Below are 24,046 nucleotides of genomic sequence, written 5' to 3' on the forward strand. Positions count from 1 at the left end.
ATGTGAACTTTTGGAGGAACCTACTTGCAGTGTGGGAATTGACTGTATTATCTGTTTTTACTCCTTTGTGCCTGATTGGAATGAAGCAGTGCTTTCTGATAACAATCAGATTACCTACAGCATGACTCCTAGCCTGGCCTGTGGTTTTAATATATACAGTCTATCGTCTTTAATGTGCGCTTTCTCTCTCACCACACTTCCTTCTCCTTGCTGCAGGGCTTCAGGTGGTAGTAAGAGATGCTGAGACAGCACCCAAAGAACTCTTCTTTGAGCTTCGGAGACCTCCACGGCATGGTGTGCTCCTTAAGCACACAGCTGAGTTCCGAAGGCCGATGGCCACAGGTAGCTACACACTCTGTCACTGACCTGCTTGGAGGATTTTTTGCTCTACAATCAGTTGTATGTGTCTCAGACAAGAGCAAAGCGTCTTTGCGATACAGACTATGAGGAGCTATTCTGTGTGTAGTTTCATTGGCTTTGATATTTGAGACTTCTTCGTGTTCCCACTTCCACCCCTGCCCCACACCTGCCCCCAGCCCATCTTGAACCCTGTGAAACCAGTTCCTTAAACTATAGGTGAAATGGGTGATTTCTGAAACTTGGAGTAAATGCATTCAAAATGACACCATATGAGGGATCAGCTGCCACTTTCCTAGCACTGTTCGTGGAGATGAATCTGTCTTAATTTGGTATGTGTATCTTCACAATATTTTTAGCACTGTGACTCTGATAGTGTTAACTACATCTATCTTCATCCATTTAAAAAAAAGGAACACATTTTTGAAGTATTATCTATGTGATATAACAGTGTGGTAATGTGATCGGCTTTCCAAAATAATTCTTATTGTGCTTCCTTTGATTATAAAAAATAATATGTTTATTATTTAGAAGATACAGAAAACCACAAAGAACACAAGTGAATCTAATTTTTTAATAGTCAGCCTTTATGCATTGAAGTGAATATTATCCTTTTCAAAGTACACACCTCTGGATGCTATATGTTCTTCCAACAATCTCTACTTTCTCAAAACCTTTGTATGATTCCTTTTAGAGATGCAGTAATCCATCCTTCTGAATATCACTGGTAGGCTAATCTTTGCTACTGATGGTAGATGGAATTTTAAAGAACAACCAGTAAGCATTTGAGAGTTACAAAGGTAGACTCAAAAATTTACTGAACTAAAGAAATGTCATTAGAATAGATTTGAAACATTCCCAGGGAACTACTTTAGGAACATAACAGTCATTGTCTAATTTCTTTAACATTGCATTTAATCTGTGTATGTGCAGTTAACATATAAAATCTAAAGGTGTTGATAAAAAGTTTTATTATGTTTTTATAGACATAATGACACTAGCACCAGTAAAATACATTAACACAGTGTTGAGACAGAAGGCTTAGAAGATGAATAGAGAGAATGAGTAAATTCTTCAATCTCAATACATAGCACTAGTTATTAGAACTAATAATCTATCAAAAGATAGAGTTGAATATAATATCCAAGAAGAGCAATTTCACAACTGTGTTCTGTGAAATCATTAGGGCTCATGGCACTAAGAGGCATTTCTCATAAAAAGGGTTCCATGACAAGTTTGAGAAGCTTTAATATTTATATACTAAAATGAATCTTGCAGTATAAAAAATATCTTAAATTTTATTTATTCACATTTTCCGCAAAGGTATGTGAACTTGACATTTTTTTTATATAATGCCTATCAAATTTATCATGAATTAGTACTCCAGACTGCACAGTTTAGGTTTCTAACTTCAAGTATATTTTTTTCATTTTTAATTTTAAAAACTCCAAATACAGCAAAAACTTCTTAAAGTTTCCTCAAGTATAATTTAGTTTCTTAACTTTTTCAAAAAATTTTCAGTATCAAGATAAGATTCCAAAAGAGCTGTCATAAAAAATAGAGGCTTGTTCTTTATTTTTCTAGAACTAGGAATAATGACTAGATATTATAGAGGCAGATTTTAGCTCAATATGATTAAGAACTTAAAAAGAAACCTAGAGCTATCTTCAGTGGAATCAGCTATCTTGTAAAACAATGATCCTCCCACCTTGAACAGGGGAGAAACTAATTACCCTTTTTCAAGGGTGGTGTACAGGGAATCCTATAGTAGGTGAGTGGTTGGATTAACTTGTAACTCCAAGTTTATGATCCTATATGATCCTTAAAATCCCGAAAACAAAGGTGCTATATAATGAAAAGCATTATTCCCAGAAGCAACTTGTTTGCAATTTGTTTTATTCTTGGAAGGTGACACTTTCACCTATGAGGATGTTGAGAAAAATGCTCTACAGTATATACATGATGGTTCCTCTACCCGGGAAGACAGCATGGAGATCTCAGTCACAGATGGCCTCACGGTGACAATGCTGGAAGTGAGAGTAGAGGTGTCCCTGACAGAAGACCGAGGGCCTCGACTGGCTGCTGGCTCCTCTCTGAGCATTACTGTTGCCAGTAAAAGCACAGCCATAATCACTAGGTCACACCTCGCTTACGTGGTAAGTTCTTCCATTTGCTGTATTTGTTCTCCACTGCACCTTCTGATGGGGCAGACTGCGCAGCAATGCCATGGCTGAATATTTGGGCAGCAGGTATATGGTCACGTAAAGAACATTTTTCTCAGCTTCCCTACCTTCTACTGTTAGGAGTAGCTACGCTGTTTATCCTGCTTCTCCCAGTGTCTCATGAGCAGACAAGTGAATGAGAAAACACAATGAGTATGTGTAGGAATGGGTGATTGTCAACAGGAGAGGGGCCTAGTGTCATAAAAGCCCAAGTTCCCATTGTTTAAGCTCCATTCATTGTATTTCCAATGGGAAGTTTAGGAAAAAAAACATTTTAGAGCTTATGTGATCAATGACTAATAGGTAATGATGTTTCACAGCCCCTGAGAGAAAGCCCACCTGTCATCAGTTTCTGTCTCAGGTCTAGTCTAGATGGAATGCTGAAAAATCCCTGCAGCAGTGCCTCTCTATCAGATTTCCCAGCCAGTTCACTGACTCACCCTCCTTCTTGTGCCCCACAAGAAGCAGTGTGATTAGGAGGCCAAGGAGAGGATCAAGGACTAGGGTTTGTTTCCCGGTCTGGCCCTAACTTTATAAGTGGTCCTGGGTAATTAAACTCATTTTCTTCCTTTGATTCTACCTCAGGAGCTAAGGATAATGAGGATGATTAATTTTATTTTACAGTCATGTATGTTGTAAGCAGATATGTGCTCTCTATGTAAACATAATAATGACTAGTTTTTACAATGCCTGGAAAGGAAGAATGATTATCTGAATGCTAATCATATTGAATTTTTCCTTTACTAATCTTCAAGTTCCAACTAATGACCTAGACTTTTATTTTTTTAATGCCATATACTTTTAAATAACCCTTTTCTGGGCTGAAGAATCTCACTATAAAATGTAGTCCTGAATAGCAGCATGTAAGATCAAGCATTGGCCTGGGAACAATTGCTTTTACACAGATTTTCCCCTCAAATGGTCCTTTCTTCAGTTATGGGAAACTGCATTCCACTCTAATTCTTCTCACAGGTCTATTCTAGTTTCAGAACAGCTTTGATTTTGTTTTTTGTTTTTAATTGACAGGTGATTTTTACTGTAAGTTATGGTTTTTTGAATCTTATGAAACTTGTGAATTCATAAAAATGTATGAATTCAGATTTAATCAGTCGATCACCAGGGCTTGAAAAATGTTCCACAGTCCAAAATAGTGCTCCAGGAGCAGTTCCTGGCCATTAACTGCATATTATAAGCTGCACATCAAAATGCAAGCCCATTGGCAACTGAACGTGTATTTTCAGAAATTGATTGAATGCGAATTTACCCACCAGAGCAGAAAAACTCCAAAAGAACTACTCCAGCCTGCTGAAAGCATAGCGTACATTTTAAAGACTTAGGTAGGTTATACACTAACTCTCTCTGAGGGTTGTAGAAGAATTTCGTACTAAGAGTCATGGAAAAACTTTTCCAGATATGCATAGTTAGAAAGTTTTCGGTGAAGATCTAGAAAGATTGGAAAAGCCATCTGAAATCCTAGTCACAAATGGAGCAGAGCATAAAGGTTTGGGAACAGATGAGTCTGTTCTTAGTTTAAGTGTTATTAACTGGAAGAGAGTGATACGATGTTGGAGGAGACAAAAAGGCAAAAGTTGGATTTTGTGTAATTTGCTTCTTAGCAGTGGTTTTATATACACAGTTTGCTATGCACTGCGAGTAAACAGGAAAAGAACAGCACGGGTTCTGGAGTTAAAATGGATGGATCTTAATCCAAGCTCACCACTTACTAGCATCGTGACCCTTAGCAAGTTATTTAAACTCTCTAGGCCTCGGTTTTCTCATATGTAATATGGGGAGGATAAAATTAATCTTAAAACGGTAATAGCATTTCTATGCACCAGCCAAAAATAAAATTATTCAAAATATGACTCTGTGTTAATAACATTATATATTACATACCTATGAGTAAATGTAACAAAAGTTATGTAACTTCTAGGGAAAATTGATGCTATGACTGACTATGTAGAAAAGAATCTCTTGACAAAAAGTATTAGAAAAAAAGGAGAATTTATCAAGGGGCCAGATATGTGATCAACAGACAGCAATAGCATTTCTATATATAAGCAAAAAAAGAAAAAAGCCAGTAAATGTAACTAAAAAGATCTTACCATAGCAGCATTAAGAAAAAGGCATGTCCCTTGGTCTAAATCTAGCAAAAACCAGGCAGTATTTTTACAGGAAAAATTATAACACTTAATTGACAGACATTTAAAACGTATTAAATAAATGAAAAGACATGCCATATTCATTAGTAGGAACATTTAATATTGAAAAGGCATCAGTTCCCTCGCCAAACGATCTTTCAATTCAATTTAGTTCCAATCAAAAGCCTAATGGACTTTTTATGGATCTTAGTAAACTAATTCTAAAATACGTAAGAAAGAACACCAGCCTGGACAACATGGCAAGACCCTGTCTCTACAAAAATACAAAAATTATCCAGGCATGTTAGCTCATGCCTGTAGTCCCAGCTACTTGGGGGCTGAGGTGGGAGGATTGCTTGAGCCCAGGAGGTTGAGGCTGCAGTGAGCCTTGATTGGACCACTACACTCTGCACTTGCTCCACTGGTGGATGACAGAGCAAGCCCCTGTCTCAAAAACAAACAAACAAACAAAAACAAACAATGAACATTCTGAAAAAGAATAGTGGGAAGGCAAGGGGATTTACCTTACCAGATACCAACATGTATTAAATATACAGCATTTAAAATAGTGTAGCAGAGGAATATATTAGATAATCCAAAAGCAGACTCACACATGGAACTGTAATATAAAACAGAGATGCTAGCTGGGCGCAGTGGCTCATGGCTGTAATCCCAGCACTTTGGGAGGATGAGGCTTGTAGATCATTTTGAGGTCAGGAGTTTGAGATCAGCCTGGCCAACATAGTGAAACCCTGTCTCTACTAAAAATACAAAAATTAACCCAGCATGGTGGTGTGCAACTATAATCCCAGTACTCAGGAGGCTGAGGCATGAGAATAGCTTGAACCCAAAAGGTGGAGGTTGCAGTGAGCCAAGATCATACCACTGCACTCCAGCCTTGGCAACAGAGTGAGACTCTGTCTCAAGAAAAGAAAAAAAAAAAAAAAAACAACCAGAGATAGCAAGCCAGAGCAGTGGAAATAGGAGAAACTCTTCAAAACATGGTTCTGCACAAAATGATTATATGTATGACAAAAACGGAATTTGTACACTGCCTCATACCCTATGCAGATATTAACTCCAGACAGATCAAGTACTCAAAAACCATAAGTAAAATTTTACAAATCTTTGTAGAATATAAGTGAATATTTTTTATGATATTAAGGAAGGGCGGAACATCTTAAACTGGAAACAAAAAGTCTAACTATAAAAGATTGGTAAATTTGACTATATTAAAAATTAAATTTGTGCTCATCAAAACACACCATAAAGCAGCAAACAGGCCAGTTACAAATGGGAAAACGATATTTGCAAAAAATATAACCAAAAATAACAGGAAATATAACACTCCTGCAGATCAAGAAGAAAAAGATAATCAAGTAGAAAAATAAGCAAGAGACATGAACAGGAATTCCACAGGAGAGGAACCCAGGTGGTCAATAAACATATGAAGAGATAGTCACCTTCATTAGTGGTCAGGGAAAGCATATTAAAACCATATACCATTTTATACCAAGTGTGAGGAAGACAATGGATCCACAGGATGTTCTTTGCTGGTGGGAGCGTAAACTGAATCAACCACTTTGGGAAGGAATTTGGCATTGCCATGTGAAGATAAATATTCATATACCCTAACCACTCTATTCCTAGATTACTACCCAAAATAAACTTTCACATACACAGCAAAGAACTTGTGCAAGAATGTTCATAGCACTACTATTTGTAACAGTGAAAATATTGCAACAAACCAAATGCCCACCACAAGATAATGGATAACTTGTGGTCTACTAACTTGACAGAATATTCTCAAAACAGATGAATTATAGCGACGTCCAACAGTATAGATGGATCTTAGCAGTCTAATATTGAGTTAAAAAAAATTGCAAAAGAGTAAAGTCAACTTCATATTTCTAAGTTAAAAAAACGGAAAATGTGTATTCCGTAGTAATATATCAAGCTATTTTTAAAAATTCAAGAAAATAATAAACATGATTTAGGGTGATGGGAGGCCCAGAAACAGGAAGAAGGGCCACATACATAAATGTTAGTTATTCTCAAAGCTCTAGTCCTCGTGTTGAATGATGGGTTCATTGATGTAAAAATAATGAAAGAAAATGAAAAATAAATTAATACAAAAGGGATAAGAAGATCTTTGAGCAGAAAAGTTACATGAGAACAAGGTCTGTATTCTTATGCATTTTTTGTACCTCCAATATCTGGGATATCTTAAAATAGTGATTTTCTTCAAATCATGACAGTACTTTCAGGAAAAAGGTCTAGCTGATTTCCTACTTTTTCAAACCTAGCAGTTATATGAGATTTGAAATATATAGTAAGATATGCCTGCCATGAAATAAGCTGTGTTTTGGTCAAATTTGTCAATGCAAAATTTAGAAGTTATCCATTCTAACTAGGAGCCAGGAGCTCTGTCCTTGTAGTTTATCAGCAGTTCAGAAGACAACACCTTAAAACTCTCAGCTGTCTTTTTAAAAGTCTCTCTCAGAGAGAATGCACAGTAATATTAGGAAGCAAGCAGTCTTTTGGAGTCTATATATTGTATTTGATAATCCATGTGGAGAAAGTTTAAAAGAACATAAATTTAGGGAAAACTTTCTGAAGTCTTGCAGCTTTGATGAATTTTAGATTCCTTTCTTGCTAGTGTCAGGTGATATGAGGAAATATGGAAAATTCAGTGATCTTGAATTAGACTCTGAACTACTAACTTTGAAAGGTCTCTGGGGATAGAAATGAGAACAGACTGAAACCTGTTGGCCCCCACCCTCTTGGTGTCTGTGCTCACATTCCTGATCCCATACCTCAACTAACTGTACAACATAGCATGAAAATTTGCTTTTGAAAGTACAAGTGACCATGCAACATTAATTTTCATTGTTGTGGTAAAGTGTAGAGTGCCCCCATTTTCACAGTCAACAGCCCTAAAAAATGAATGACTCAGGGAAACTTTATAAGAAGATGTTGCCTGCCTCCCAGATATTTCCAAAAATATTCTTGAAGAAAGAGGACATTTTTATTGTCCGTGTTGCAACAGAGAAAGTCATTTTTATTTCTCAACAAACAATGTAGAAGGAAAGAGAAATGTTCTTTGTTAAGATTAGGCATCTTGGGAAGTGAACATTCATAGATTTGGTGCTGATGAAATCTATGACTTCATACATTCTTTTGTTAATCTAAAATTTTATTATGTTGAACATTGCTTAAAGTGAGCCATTGGCTAAGCTAAATAACTTTTTTTCTGTTTCATGGAATTTTATCATTGTATTATATGTTATAAAGAAATTTTGCCTGTTTCTTAAAAGCAAAACATTCTTAGAAACTCTAGAAAAATCCTACATCTGTGTTTACAGGTTAATGACTTATAGATGATCAAGTTTTATTTTTGCTAAAAGCTTAAAAATGAAATCTTGTATGGCTTTTATGGTATTGATAACAATAAGGCATCTCTTTGTTTTATGCCACATACCTAAAGTGCATTTCCCTTCTCTTACCTTGAGCTACTCTTAGAAAAATATGTTATCAAAGAGGAATTTGGGGAAGAATAAACACTGGGATTTTTATTGTAGTTTGAAATAATGTTGCTTTAAGACAAAGAGAAAGAGACTTTTCCAATCAGCAGAGGGAGAAGCACCCGTAGATCTTTAGCTACTGGAAGTGTTTATTCCTGCAAATGTGCATTCATGTCCTGCCTCATGTTTGCCTGATTAGGATGATTCTTCCCCCGACCCAGAGATCTGGATTCAGTTAAATTATCTGCCCATATATGGTACTCTCTTAAGAACCTCAGGATCTGAGGTGGAAGAACTCTCAGAAGTTTCCAATTTCACAATGGAAGACATCAATAACAAGAAAATCAGGTACATAATCACTTTGTATTATTTGACAGATTCTTAAAAACTTGTATGAAAATATTTCAGCAACTGGTTGTAGTTCTGTTGAAAGAATATATTGGTTTGGCCCCATTTTTAAACAAAGATGCTGCTGTTTACCTGGCTTGTCATTGTGGCTTATTCGTTTGATACTTTTTGGCTTTTTGTAGATACTCAGCTGTGTTTGAAACGGATGGTCATCTGGTTACTGATAGCTTCTATTTCTCTGTCTCTGACATGGACCACAACCATCTGGATAATCAGATGTTTACCATCATGATCACTCCTGCTGAAAATCCACCTCCAGTCATTGCTTTTGCTGACCTTATCACGGTAAACAATTCTCAGATCAATAAACAGTGAGTACTATAGAGAGCTGGAATCCGTAGTAATGTAAATGAAGGATTTCTGCCTAAATTGGCTGCCAAATATTTTCCCCAAAATATCCAGGCAGCGGTATGAAGATATGCATGGTTTTCAATCATGAGTGTTTTTTTAAGTATGAAAATAAATATGCAGAAGATCAAATCATTGTATCTACATTATTAAGTCAAGAAATATTTATGTGCTAGCCACTATGCTAAATGTTGTTGGTACTGGGAATAAAAATAGAAAAATAATATATCTTTGAGGAGTTTACAATCTAATATTGGCAGCAACTAAAACTTGGACAATGCCCCCAGATCACTCCTTAAATCAAGTCAGTACTTAGCACTGTAAACAATATTGATGGTTCCTTTATGGGTAGAGCAATACAATGCATTCTGATCATTGAATACCCAGACATCAGTTCAAGTGCCAGTTCTGTTACTCATCAGCTGAGTGACCTTGGGCCATACACTTAATCTTTCTTTGCCTCAGTTTCCTTGTCTTTTATATTTTTATTTATTTTATGTTTTGTTTCCTTGTCTTTTTCAATTCTTTTATTTATTTTTATTTATTTTTAAGAGAGGAGGTTTCACTATGTTGCCCAGGCTGAACTTGAACTCTTGGGCTCAAGCAATCCTCCCACCTCAGCCTCCCTAGTAAGTGAGACTATGGACCTGTAGTCCCATACCTGGCTCTTGTCTTTAAAATATTATCATTTTCTACTACATAAAGAATTTCTCTAATGATTAATAAAATAGTATGGAAACCCCCTAGTACAGTACCCAGTTCATCGTAGGATTCCACATGACGAACTTTCCTCCCTGCTCTATGTACATACCATAATGCCAAAAGCTCAGGAATTTTTCTGGTTTTGTTGAGCAACTGAAAATTCATAAAACTAAGTCATTTCTAAGTGGTTCTTATATTCCTCCCATTTTTCCATTTTTACATAAAACCTTGGAAAAGCCATTTGGACTGTCCCCATTCCCAGAGTCAGAGTGACCTTCCCCTTTGTAATTTATAGATCTTCCTACAGTTAGCCAAGAGTTGCTCAGGGTGAAATTGCTTGACCATCTCCAGCAGGCTAGAGAAAAACACCAGGCTCAGGTTGTGGGGGTAGCATACAAAATAGAGCTCTAAAGGAAAAAAATTAGTTTGAGCAACTGCTTTTATTTATAGTGATTTATTTTCTTCCTTGACGTTAAGATAAGCACTAGCTTTCAGATATGGTGAACCTTTCTTGCTACACACCCATAAATATATAATACAAGAGAATAAATGGGACTTTTATTCTGGATGAGAATGCCTATAGGACACAGTCACCCTCACAGTATCCGCAGGAGAACTGGATCTATCATTCTCTAGCTGTGGGCTTTTGAATGTTGATGTGGAAGGAAGGCAGCCATCCTGGCAGGCAGCTGAACTGAGATGGGTGATTAGAATGGGCTAGAGCTGCTTTATAACCAGATCCATCATTGAATGAAGTGCAACTTTGAAAGGAGATACAGAAGTCATCATGTCTGACTGTAGCTTTGAGAAGCACTGAAAGATTGTCTGGCTTCAGCAGCATACACATTCCTCATCTAGTCTGTAGAGGGTCTGCCTCTTCAAGGAAGTGGAATTGGTGCTAGAAGGTCACCCGGGCAGCACTTTGCAATCCAGCTCTTTTTTTATTGTGGTTATGTGAAATCACCAAGGACTCTCTATGTTCTTTTCTTTCTTAGGTTGATGAGGGCGGGAGAGCCCCACTCTCATTTCACCATTTTTTCGCTACTGATGATGATGACAACCTCCAGGGAAATGCCATCATTAAACTAAGTGCTCTGCCCAAATATGGCTGCATTGAGAACACAGGAACAGGTACACTTCCTGTAGAACTGTTCAAGACCTTGAGAGAAGGGAGGGGAGAAGGGAGGAGGACCTTGCTTCCAGCTAGACATGGAGATGGAGAACTATAGAGGAGGGGAACCATTTTGAAGAAATGGAAGGAAGGAAGGAAGGAAGGAAGGAAGGAAGGAAGGAAGGAAGGAAGGAAGGAAGGTAGGTTTCGTTCATTCAACAAAAATTTAATGAGCATTTTCTGTGTGCTGGGCACTTATTTAATTAAGCACTAGGGATGTATCAACAGACAAAACCCCCTCCCTTCACAATGCCTTCAATCCTTGTTGGGGGATGGGAGAGACAAATAAAAAAGCTAATAAATGAGAAGATTGTGTATGATGGTAGAAGGTGAATAAATGTTATGGGAAAAATAGAGCAGGGGAAGGGGATTTGGAATGCCAGCAATGGGACAGAAGGGCTTGTGGATTACACTCAGAACTGAGTGTCCAGGAAGTAAAAATTCCTGTCCTTTTATTGTGAGGCAGCTGCAGTTTGGCTGAACCATAGCTTCTGTCTCAGCTCCTTCTACATATATGACATGAATTGAAATGCAAGCTTGTCTATCTGTGACACTCTCTTCCACAGCCCTCCCCTCCACCATCTGCCCTGATCACTCTGGTAGTTATCACAGAGAAGGAAAGGCAAGAAGGGATGTACTGTCCATGGCCCCCTGAGACCTGCTGTGACTGGCAGTTGGGACAGCTCATGGCAGGTTGCTGTGCTGCTTTCCCTGCACAGAGCTGCCTGAGCACCAGCGCTGGGCTCTAATTGGTGTGCAGCTAGCAGCTCCCATGGAGAGGCCATTGACTGCAGGTGTCTGGGGCCAGCATGGGGCCTGGGATTTGAGCCTGGTAATCAGAAATTCACTTAGTAGTGGTCATGTTTTCCTGTAGAAGTTTTGGGTCTTTTTCCCACCTTGCCTTTCAACGTGTGCCTCAGATCCGTTTATTGCAGAATTAGGTTTATTTCAACAAATGTTTGTGCTAGATAAAGTGGATGTAAGGATAAGACACAGACTCATGTGCCTTGAGTGGGAGACAGATAAGAAGACTGACAAATTACAATAAATGCAAAATGCCAGGACAGGGAAAGGAGCAAAGCACTGAGAGAGTAAATAGGACAAAGCAATGGCTTTTGCCTGGGAAGGAAGAAAAGTCTGAGGAAGTGGCATTTGAGTTGGAACCTGAAGGGCTAGTAGGAATCACCCTGGGCAGAGGGAAAGTGGCCTTTCTTGCAGAAGGAAGCTCATAGGCAAAGGTGAGAAATGAAAGGATATCTACCCCAAACACCCCTTCTCTCCATGTGGTTTCTTATTAAGCCTTCCTAACATAGTTTTATGTCAACCTGGAATACATGGAGGTGCAGAGATATTCCACAGAGAGGACTATCCCCTGGCTAAGAGGTCAAATTTCTGGCAAGCTTCAGCCTCTCTAAAAAGTGGTTCTCAAACTTGAAGGTGCAATAGAATCACCTGAAGGGTTGAAACTGTTGTGAAACAGTTGCCCGGAGCAGCAACCCCAGAGTTCCTGTTTTAGGAGATTGGTGTGAGCCTGTGAATCTGCATTTCTCACTAGCTCACAGGTGATGCCATTGTTGCTGGCCCAAGGACCACACTTAGAGAACTGCTGCTCTACAATAATATCGGTATAAATGTGGAAGGAACAAAAAAGCATTTAGGAGGGCAAAATAATTGTCACAAGGTATATTAACTGAAGACCTCATCTCTTGCCCCATGGGAGAGGCTCCTCTGCCTCTGTTTAGAGCTGAGTGTGACTTATGTATAGGAAACTAGCAGCTGGGCACAGTGGCTCAAGCCTGTCTGTCATTTCAGCACTTTGGGAGGCCAAGGTGGGAGGATCGCTTGAGTCCATGCATTTGAGACCAGTCTGGGCAACATAGCAAGACCTTGTCTCCACTGAAAAGAATAAAAATTTAAAAATTAGCTGGACGTGGTGGCACATGCCTGTAGTCCCAGCTACTTGGGAAGCTGAGGCAGGAGGATCAGTTGAGCCCCGGAATTTGAGGCTGTGGTGAGCTGTGATTATGCCACTGCACTCCAGCCTGGGCGGCAGAGGGAAACCCTACCTCAAAAAAGAAAAGAAACTAGCTACCTAAATTGGGAACCTAGCTGATCAGAAAAACATCTTTTTAAAAACTGTTAAAAGAACCAGCTTTTACTTTTCACCAACAAAAGAAAGAATAATTGTTTTGTTAGGTATGAAATCTAATGGCATGGAGCCTGAATTCCTTCAGGACTGGCACAAACAAGACAGGACCCACCTCGATTCCCTCTTGGTATCACTATGTTCCAGTGCTATGCAGTAATGGACGTTCACAATGATTGCCTGTGCGCATCAACACCTATTTAATTTGCACATCATATGTTCTGTTTAAGAAAGCAGGTAGCACATTAATGAGAATGATTTGTGTCAAAAATAGAAGGTAATGTTTTTTAAATGGAAAGGACTGGAGCTTAAAGCTTCAGTGACAGATTCACTTGTTTAATAGCTTGTTCTCCAGTGATTTAAAATGAGGCACTATTATATTTGTGTATATTTTTAGGCATCATTTACTTTACTTAGGCTTTTTATTTTTTTGAGACGGGGTCTCACCTCATCGCCCAGGTCAGAGTGCAATGACATAATCACTACTCACTGTAGCCTCGACCTCCCAGGCTCAAGTGATTCTCCTACCTCAGCCTCCCAAGTACGTGGGACTACAGGCATGCATCATCATGCCTGGCAAATTTTTGGTGGGGTAATTTTTGTAGAGACAGGGTCTCGCTAAGTTGCCTAGTCTGGTCTTGAAGTCCTGGGCTCAAGTAATCCTCCTGCCTTGGCCTCCCGAAGTGTTGGGATTACAGGCATGAGCCGCCATGCCCAGCCACTACTTAGGCTATTTTTGATTCAAATAAAGAAGCCACATTTCTCCTGTTTAGACTGATAAATTTAAGAAAAAAGTAAAAATTGGAAGGAATTTTAGCCGTTCCTTCTGGAAACCCTGAACTGTGTAGCCTAATGATTATTGGGTCACTGGCCACTTATACCTCTCTCAGCTTCTGGTGCCTAGAGGAATAAAATCTGAGGGGTAAAATTTAAGAAAATTCATGTCATTGAAGAGAAAAAATTGTGTTGAGCTCTTCTTTCAAATGAATTCTAATAAATATGACACTGTCTACAATTCAGGAAGTTAATAGCCTTTTAATTTTTGATCTGATTTTTGCAAAGGGTCATGGAGAAGGGAAGGGGAAAGCCTGTTGCCTTCAGATCTGCTAGCTGCACTTTTCTGTGTTAATGTATATCCAGGCAATGTTTGAAGACACAAGGGTTTTCTTGTTCTCCTCTCTCTAGAATAACATTGTGGTGACAATTTCAAATCAATCAATTAGACTCAAATTAAAATCAAGTAAAAGACAAGACATCTATCATTTAGATATTGCTTACTCTTCCCCTGGGCCTTTTGCAGTGTTTGGAGTTGGGATGAGAGGAGTAATCTGAGCCAGCATTTTCTGTGGAGCTCTGAATGGTAACTGGGCATCTCAGTACCTGAATGGTGGTACCCAAGCGCCTCAGTGCCTGAATCCCACTTGAGCATCATAGTATCTGAATGGTACCTGAGCTCTGAATGGTCCTGGAGCATCATAATAGCCCTGGTGCTCTATCCCAGGGGCTGGGCTCTGACCCATGCAGAGGTTCCCTTAAGAAACTGGGAGGTCCAATGAAAACATGCTGCAGATGTTTCTTCGATTAAAACATATACAGTTAACACTACAGATGTTCTTAGATTAAAAGATATGCATTTAACATTTTCTTATGTAGTGAAAGAGGGTTCCTCATGCAGGATATGCCAGATAGAATGGTTCTGAAACTAGCTGGAGCTTAAGATAGAATCTCTGCTTCAGAAGTTATGATCAGAGACTCCTAATAAAACAACCAGTGGTTCTATGTTATATAAATTATTGTAAGTTTTTTTGCATATTATCTCATTTGATTCCTTTTGGAAATGGCAGGGCAGGTATATCTATTTATAGATGAGAAATAGTCAGTGAGGAAACAGATCTGACCCAGGCCTTCCAATTCCTGGTCTTGTGCTTATCCCACTCTCTCAACTTTATCCTCAAATACATTTTCTTTTTTTTTTTGCTGAAAATGATACCTTGTTTTCTAGTTCAGCCTAGTAAGCAGGAATTGATAGATTAAGGTAAAAATGCTCTCTTGATGTTGATGCAGGTGATCGTTTTGGCCCTGAAACTACCAGTGACCTAGAGGCATCATTTCCTATTCAAGACGTCCTGGAAAACTACATTTACTACTTTCAGAGTGTTCATGAAAGCATTGAGCCAACCCATGATATTTTTAGTTTTTATGTGAGTGATGGAACCAGTCGTTCAGAAATTCACAGCATCAATATCACCATCGAGGTAAAGACTTTGGAAGTTGGAAAGGTTGAGCCCTTGACCACAATATTTCACACCATTAGAGAGCTTTCTTTATAGGGACTCAAAAGCAAAGAAGATTGGATTTGACCTTCAAAATTGAAGGTCACTTTTAAAATATAGCCTTCAGGAATCTTGTAGAATTAAGGTTGGCATTTGGGAAAGGCTTGAGTTAGAAATCTAAATTCCCATTTCAGGGTTGAATTTATTTGTTCGGTGTGAAAAACAGTTTGTGAAGGTCAGAGATGCTTTGGCAGTCGCATATTTAAATGAAAACTTATATATGTCTATTTTTCTCGGAAATTATGTTTGGTTCTATATGCATATTTGCCTTTTCTTATTTTACTGCATTTATTTATTTAATTATAACATCAAAGAAATGTGTTCCTTGATGTTGTATTTATTCTCATTTGAGCAACTACACAGGCTTGCTCTACCAAGAGAGAGGCACGGGGGAGGGGAAAGATAAATCTCAGAATGAAATACCCTCTGCCTTGCAAAAATAAAATGTAAAGTACCCTTGGCACTCTTAAGGGTCAGGGGTGGAAAGGGGCTGGCACCAGGGCAGGGAGACAGCTTTAGAGACCCACGCTTTCAAATATAGTGTCCTTCTACAGGTACTGTGATATGCTTAGCATTTTCTAAGAGAGTTCTGAGTTCAATTAGTATGGTCTTTTATCTTCAAAATAGATTAATACTTGTACTTGTCAAAGCACATATCCATATTTTTGGTCTAGAAGATATGGTCATTGTACTTATGGAAGATATCTGAGAAAACTTTTATGAAATGTCCAGCAGCTTCTTTTGAAGGGGGCATTTTGTTGCCTGGACTTGCTCTCTTTTCAAACTATTTTGCTTGGGAAGTAAAGATGGTGACACATTAAATGCTATTTTGACAGTGAACGTTTCTGTAGCAATGATACCGTCTCTGAATAATGTGCATTTTCTTTCTTCTTAAGTATCTGTGTGAGATCTAATAGTTTATGCTTTAATCAGAGGAAGAACGATGAGCCTCCCAGGATGACCTTGCAGCCCCTCAGAGTGCAGCTGAGCTCGGGAGTGGTGATAAGCAATTCTTCTTTGAGCCTGCAAGACCTGGACACCACAGATAATGAGCTCATTTTTGTATTGACAAAAAAGCCTGACCACGGTAGGACACAAACTGCTATGAAAAGCTTCTTAATTGAGATGCCCAATGGGCTATTAGAATAAACACAAATATTTCAGTTAATTATTTCTTTTCTTGTATATGGTACATTCTTTGCATCAAAGTATAATCAAATTCACAGCTGGCTAATATTTTTTTGGAGTCCTGGTAGATATCAGTTGTTTAAGAAGCCTCAATCCCAGTTAATTGGTGTCTCTGAAGTTTAATTTCAGCTGTTTTTTTGCTTTTCTATGTAACCTTAAGCAAAAAAGTTTTCAGAATTTGCCTATTCTCTTCTCAGAGTTCCCATATCATCTTCTCAGGGTAGACATCAGTGTTTAATAATCTTGAGCCATTTTATGTACCCTTGTAGAGGCATGCTAGATGTCTTTATGAACTTGTTCCTTTTGCAAAAAAAAAAAAAAAAAAAAAAAGCACTTTTCCTCATTTAAACCAGATGCAAAAGCCACTTTTGGGATCTTCTACCTACTTCTTTTTTTTTTTTTTTTTTTTGAGACGGAGTCTCGCTCTGTCACCCAGGCTGGAGTGCAGTGGCGCAATCTCGGCTCACTGCAAGCTCCGCCTCCCGGCTTCACGCCATTCTCCTGCCTCAGCCTCTCCGAGTAGCTGGGACTACAGGCGCCCGCCACCACGCCTGGCTAATTTTTTGTATTTTTAGTAGAGACGGGGTTTCACCGTGGTTTCGATCTCCTGACCTCGTGATCCGCCTGCCTCGGCCTCCCAAAGTGCTGGGATTACAAGCGTGAGCCACCGCGCCCGGCCTACATACTTCTTTTTTTTAAGAGCCATCTCCGGCCGGGTGCGGTGGCTCACGCTTGTAATCCCAGCACTTTGGGAGTCCGAGGCGGGCGGATCACGAGGTCAGGAGATCGAGACCACGGTGAAACCCCGTCTCTACTAAAAATACAAAAAATTAGCCGGGCGTGGTGGCGGGCGCCTGTAGTCCCAGCTACTCGGAGAGGCTGAGGCAGGAGAATGGCGTGAACCTGGGAGGCGGAGCTTGCAGTGAGCCGAGATTGCGCCACTGCACTCCAGCCTGGGTGACAGAGCGAGACTCCGTCTCAAAAAAAAAAAAAAAAAAAAAGAGCCATCTCCCCAGTTATTGGCTAAAGCTCTGGAATGCAAGTGGTGTGTCTCAATTCGTCGTAATGCTCATTGGTCTTTTAAAGATTAAATTGTTGCTGTCGATGAAGGGTTAATAGAAAACACTGTTGGGCATTGTATTTTAGCTTGCTTCCATTCACTTTCACTTTCTTGAATGAAGCACTTTGACTGTCCCATTGTGGTACAGGACCCTTGAAAACAGAAATATATGCTTCAACCTAAAGATGCTTAGTGTCTCTCTTAATTGAAAAGGAATTTAAAGCATATTCCCATCTCTCCCTCTAGATGCCCTAAGAGAAGTACAGTGAGTGCTATTTTCACTTTGCAGAAGGGAAAAATAAGATTTAGATAATAAAGTGAGTTTGAATTCATGGAGGGAGATGTGATTTGTAAGTCACTGCATTACCACATCCATCTGTGTCTCCTTAAGAGACTTTTTAACTAGGATAAGTGGGACTTTGTCTTCTTTATTTGTATATGAGGCCACAGAGCAGCACCCTGCGGTTATATGTAAAATGCTAAGCTGTTGGCACCAAGAGCCTCTGAAGCACTTGACATTCTACCCAGACTCATACTACTTGGAAAAATCAGACAATGTTTTGAATCATATATATATATATGTATTCTACCATTGTTTTGCTTTTCTTTACCTCTTCCCTCAGGTCATCTACTCTGGAGGCAAACTGCTTCTGAGCCTCTGGAGAATGGGAGAGTTTTAGCCCAGGGCTCTACCTTCACCTACCAGGATATCCTAGCTGGGCTGGTTGGGTACGTGCCTAGTGTCCCTGGCGTGGTCGTGGATGAGTTCCAGTTCTCCCTCACTGATGGCCTCCACATGGACATGGGGAGGATGAAGATCTACATAGAACTGCCTACAAGTGACACACCTCACTTGGCTATAAACCAAGGCCTACAGCTCTCAGCAGGTACCACAGAAATAAAGGAGAGTGGCCATGGTTTTTCTATCCTTATTTCTTCTTTGTCCAGTATGCAGTACTTTTTTCCATGTTAGTGATGTGGGTGCATCTTAAAGTAGCTGTTCCATACTTGGGGAGATTGGAGTTTTGGAAAACTATTGTTTTTGGGATACTAAAAATTGTTAGTGACAAATGTGAACCTCTAAAATTCTTTGGACCACATGCCTATGTCTGTGAATTAAAGAAAAGGTTGAGAAGAGTTTATAATATTTCCAGGGCCCTCAAAAATCTTAATTTATTCAACTACTCCTAGGCCCAGGTTTCCTCTAACATTACTCCCGTTCAACAAACCCCATGGAAACAAATAACGAAATATAGCAGAATTTTAAAGACACTTATTTTTATACAAAATGCATGGAGGGGAAGCTGGGAAACCATCATGCATTAAAAGTGATTATACAAATAATTAAGAATTACCAGATATTGTATTCTAGGGTTTAACATTCACAATTTTGCTCATGTTTAAGCAACATTGGAGGACCTGTGACAAGTGTTAGTCTTGAACAATTTGCAGTAGGTAGTTACTTAATTAAGGAGTGGACCTTTTGCCCAGGTGTCTGCATCTTACCAGAGTTCTGTTGTTTCTTTCTTCTTAGTTTCATGTGTATTTTGCAGTGAAAAATGTATGGTATAATAGTATTGGAAAACTTGGTAGTTCTCAAAAGTCTTAAATATCAAGTCTGAGATTTGACTTTATCCTACTTATAAGCTAATAAACTAGCCTGTTACTGTTTCATGGATGCTGGTAAAAGATACAAGATTCCTCTATCAGAAATACGGCACTCTTGTTACTTACAGCACAGCAGGCAACATGGGCATCAGCAGGTTTGCATCGGTCCCCTCTGCCATCCCAGTCCCATAGGGGTGATGTAGAGGGCCCAGACAGACACTTTCACGTGCAGTAGGATGCATTACAGAGGGGAATACTGAGCTTGGGGAATTCTCCACGTTACAGCAGCAGAATGCAAGTCTTATTTTTGTCTGAGAGGAAGACATTACCTCATCCCTCAAGGTTGCTGTCTGAGAGATGGCCTGGGTAAAGCATGGTCAGGGCCTTGTGTTCTTGGTATTACCCACTAAGAACATGTCACTCCAAACACCAGGATGTATTATGCATGAATAACTAGGCTCTATTTCACCGGGATTTACTATTTTTAACATGATAAAGCAGCTGGGTAATAAAGCAAGTGACAAGACCCTGAGAAGAGGAGTTTGCCATTAGCCAGGGCCTTATCTTCATCCCCAACACCTGTGCAGTGTCCAGGGCCCAGAGGCTCAGATCTCCTTGCTCCTAACATCCTCTGTCCTGAGGGATGCTGATTTTCACTACTTGGTCTGACATGGCAACAAGGTATGTTTGAGTTTATGTAAAGCTATATTTTTCTAATTTGGTGATTCTCAAGACAGTAAATAAACTAAATCCAAGCAGGTTTCATCATAGATCTAGGAGTTATTTTTGTCACAGAACTGGGAGTTATTCCACAGATCTAGGTACTAACAGATAGGTCACTGAGTCGGAGGAGCATAGGAGAGAATGAAAATGGATCAGAAGGGAAAAAGTGCTTAGGTGTTGACTCAAGGGAAAATTAGTAAATTGAAATGTCGGTACTCTTTCGCTAGGGAAATTATAATTTATTCAGCTGGAAACTGAGAAGGGCAAGTGCCTGGTGCCTAGACCCAATGAATATGTGATAATTTAGCCTCCAGTCTCCTAAAATCATTTGATGTCCCATTCAAAGGAAATGTTGGGGAATAACCTGCTCTCTTCTGTTCTCTTCCAAGGGTCTGTAGCACGCATCACAGAACAGCACTTGAAAGTGACAGATATTGACTCAGATGACCGTCAGGTTATGTACATCATGAAGGAAGATCCTGGTGCAGGGCGCCTACAGATGGTGAAGCATGGCAACCTGGAGCAAATTTCTACTAAAGGCCCCATCCGAAGTTTCACCCAGGCAGACATTAGCCAAGGTCAGCCAGTTCTCTTGTGCCTACCAGGCTTCCATAGACTGTACCTGCACTAGTAAAATGAGAATTAAATGTCTGGTAGTCTATGGCAATAAACTGTGCACTCTTTGTTTTGAAGAGCTTCCTTTGTTCTCTTCCTTGTTTTCTCATTTTTTTTTCTTTTTGTTTTTAAAAAAGCCCTATCTTTCTTGGTTGAAATGTGTTCATGCTTTGACTTAGCATTGACAGCATTTGCAGCTATTTTGGAGAGAAAAAGTTATTTTGACTTGCTGTGATGCTAAAACGTGTATATGAGAGAGAGAGAAGGAAAAAAGAAGTGATTTGGGATGGATTAAGGTGAAAATTATGCCTTCCTTAGGTGAGCAATTTATATCTCTTTTCAGCTCCCCAAAGAGCACAAGTTAATGAACTAAGCAAAATGGAAGGGCATAAATCGGAGCTGCCTAGGGGAGATTACATGGCTCATCCCTCCATCAGGAAATGCTGATGTAACGTAAAGGCGTAAATGTTAAATGCTACGTAGTTACTGTACAGTGCTTTCAGGGATACAAAAGGGAAAAAAAGTTATATATTGGGGAAAACGTAATCTAAAGTCTTGTGATTATGTGCAATTCTGTTTAGAAGTGGAAATATACCCCTGCGGATAAGAAACAAGGGTCCTGCCCACACACTAACATCTAAAGTTGACAACAGCTGAATTCTCATTGGACCCAGCTGTGCTTTAGTGAAGGGGAGTGGAAGAGGCAAAAGGAAAGTAATTCCTTAATTATTTCATATGTCGGTGTCTACTTTTAAAAGATAAGACTAGCCCCCTCTTCCCAGAGATTTGGTTATATTTACATAACCAAATTGATAGATGCTTTTAAGTGATGCTGTAGGTTAACAAAAATGTAATACATTTTTGTTGTACTTCTCCTTTTAGATCCTTTTGAGTTCTATGTGGAGTTTATTTATTTGTTGGTTGGCTATAGCCCATGTTGCTCTGTGAACTGGGCAATGAAAAGTGAAGAGTTCTGGGAGAATGTGAGGTGCAGCTCTGTGTCTTCTTGCCCTTGTGATTCCGATATATAATAGGGTCACTCCAGGTGACGTGGGTGTTGTCAGTGCGCATTTACACATGGGCAGTTTTGTGGATCTAGTTTTCATGAGGTATCCTTAGAGGCTGAGCTGATCTTTCAAAAAGGCTCAGCCTTAACCATGAGAAATGTCACTTGGGGTGATTTTGTTACGAGAAGGTCTTTGGTTATGAGAAAGTAGATGGTGGGAGAGGAAAAGGAGGAAATGAAAACTTTAGATTAAAATGTCAAAAGCAGTGTCAAAGCAAGGAAGGTGTGAATTGATTCATTGGTGTGAACACCAATTGAATTCCCACCTCTTGCTTCAGAAATAAGGGCAGAAAGCACTAATAGCAAATCTTGATTTTTTTTTTCCTTTTTATAGGCCACGTAGAATATAGTCACGGAACAGGAGAACCTGGAGGGAGCTTTGCTTTTAAATTTGATGTGGTTGATGGAGAAGGCAACAGATTGATTGACCAGTCATTTTCCATCAGCGTTCTAGGTAAAGAGACATTTGATTTTCTAATATAAAACTATTTTAGCAGTTCTGAGGTTATATAGTTTACACTTTGTTCACCTCGAGGCTCGAGTCCATCCCTTTACCTAGCTGGTGTGGAAACTGAAAATCATACCCCCTTTATTGCACGAAGCCCTGGCTCCTTGGTGTGCTCTCTGACACACAGGCCTAGAGATGACTCTGACCTTACTTCTTGGCACCAGGCCTAGAATTAAAGAAAGGAGGCTGAGAAGATCCCATTTCAAATCACTATTTCTGATATTTTCAGAAGACAAATCCCCACCAGTCATCATCACCAATAAAGGACTGGTCTTGGATGAAAACTCAGTGAAGAAAATCACCACCCTGCAGCTGTCTGCCACTGACCAGGACAGTGGGCCTACAGAATTGATCTACAGAATCACCAGACAGCCCCAGCTGGGCCACCTGGAACATGCAACATCACCAGGTAAGTCTATCATTTCTTGATTTACTGAATCAAAACTTAGGCCTTAGTAAGTATTGAGGGCAGCCACATCATGTATCATGTATACCTAGAATCTGCCTTAATTCATATTTATTTTCTGCCTCACTAATTTTGACCATTATACACTGGCTTGTATTATACTTAGCACACAGCAGGTGCTTAATGATTACTCGCTGAAGGTAAATTAAAAATTACATGTAAAATTTTCTGTATGCAATCTTGTCTCCATAACTAGATGGTAAATTCCTTTAGGGCAAACACTGGATCCTGCTTTTCATCTATACTCCCTTGAGCACGTGGCATTGTGCAAGGCATTCTGCATGGCTTAAAAATTCAATCCAGTGAATAGTGAGTGAGCAAATGTACTGAGCAAGATTCTGGTTTAGCTGCTGCTCAGGAAATGAAGATGAATGAGATACAGTCCTTGCCCTCCAGAGTTCTCTACTGGGCCGGGCGCGGTGGCTCACGCTTGTAATCCCAGCACTTTGGGAGGCCGAGGCGGGCGGATCACGAGGTCAGGAGATCGAGACCACGGTGAAACCCCGTCTCTACTAAAAAATACAAAAATTAGCCGGGCGTGGTGGCGGGCGCCTGTAGTCCCAGCTACTCGGAGAGGCTGAGGCAGGAGAATGGCGTGAACCCGGGAGGCGGAGCTTGCAGTGAGCCGAGGTGGCGCCACTGCACTCCAGCCTGGGCGACAGCGAGACTCCGTCTCAAAAAAAAAAAAAAAAAAAAAAAAAAAAAACAGAGTTCTCTACTGGGTAAGATAAGGAACCTCTGCACATAACCATAACTCAGGGGAAAATATGGCAGGTGTTTTAAGAAAGGTATAAACGTGGTGTTGTAGGAGTTTAAAAGTGGGATAGGCTACATTGGGTGAGAAACTGCACAGAGGTGGCATTTAAGGGTGCCCTTGGAAGGCAGAGTTTGGGTATACAGAATTTGTATTCTTTCCAGAGATGGGAATAGCATGGGAGGCACATTCAAAAAACAAGTAGGCCAATTTAACTGAAGCACATATTCTAAAAATAGTAGGAGATGGGGCTCATGGATAGTTTGTGGAGGATCTTCAAAGCTGGGATGAGTAACCTCTATTTAATTTAATAGGCAATAGTGAGTCACTGTGGAATTCTGAGCAAGGAAGAAAAGTGAAATTCATCAGGTAGTGTCTAACAGGGTGAACTGAAGGAAAGAAAAAGGAGGCAGTGGCAGGGGTTAGAAAGCTTTCACATTTGGCTGGGTAGAAGGTAGCTGGGTTTCACCTAGAGCAGCAGCCATGAGAATAGTAAGATGACAATAATGTGAGAGAGAATTCCCATACCTAGTAAGCATTCAATAGACATTTGTTGGTTGAATGAAGGACAGAAGAAAGGAAGGAATTTCAGGGGAGAACCTACACAAGCTGGGAGCTGAATGGATGTGAGTGACAAGAGATATTTGCTGAATACACAATCTAGAGCCAGGTGCAGTGGCTCACACCTCTAATCTCAGCACTTTGG

General features: G+C 39.7%; 1 protein-coding gene across 1 annotated transcript in view; it reads left to right on the forward strand.

Moving 5' to 3' along the window:
• Window positions 1–24,046, forward strand: part of FRAS1 (Fraser extracellular matrix complex subunit 1) — a 458,426-nt gene that overhangs the window by 345,356 nt on the left and 89,024 nt on the right. Inside the window, exons 37-47 of the mRNA XM_030819038.1 lie at window positions 217–342; window positions 2,266–2,513; window positions 8,444–8,592; window positions 8,775–8,937; window positions 10,698–10,833; window positions 15,084–15,274; window positions 16,286–16,439; window positions 18,224–18,487; window positions 20,321–20,509; window positions 21,947–22,066; window positions 22,350–22,529. Of these exons, the coding sequence (XP_030674898.1) occupies window positions 217–342; window positions 2,266–2,513; window positions 8,444–8,592; window positions 8,775–8,937; window positions 10,698–10,833; window positions 15,084–15,274; window positions 16,286–16,439; window positions 18,224–18,487; window positions 20,321–20,509; window positions 21,947–22,066; window positions 22,350–22,529 (1,920 nt within the window). The remainder of the gene's footprint in view (window positions 1–216; window positions 343–2,265; window positions 2,514–8,443; window positions 8,593–8,774; window positions 8,938–10,697; window positions 10,834–15,083; window positions 15,275–16,285; window positions 16,440–18,223; window positions 18,488–20,320; window positions 20,510–21,946; window positions 22,067–22,349; window positions 22,530–24,046) is intronic.

The sequence above is a fragment of the Nomascus leucogenys genome, chromosome 9 (assembly GCF_006542625.1).
Source record: "Nomascus leucogenys isolate Asia chromosome 9, Asia_NLE_v1, whole genome shotgun sequence".
Classification (NCBI taxonomy): domain Eukaryota; kingdom Metazoa; phylum Chordata; class Mammalia; order Primates; family Hylobatidae; genus Nomascus; species Nomascus leucogenys.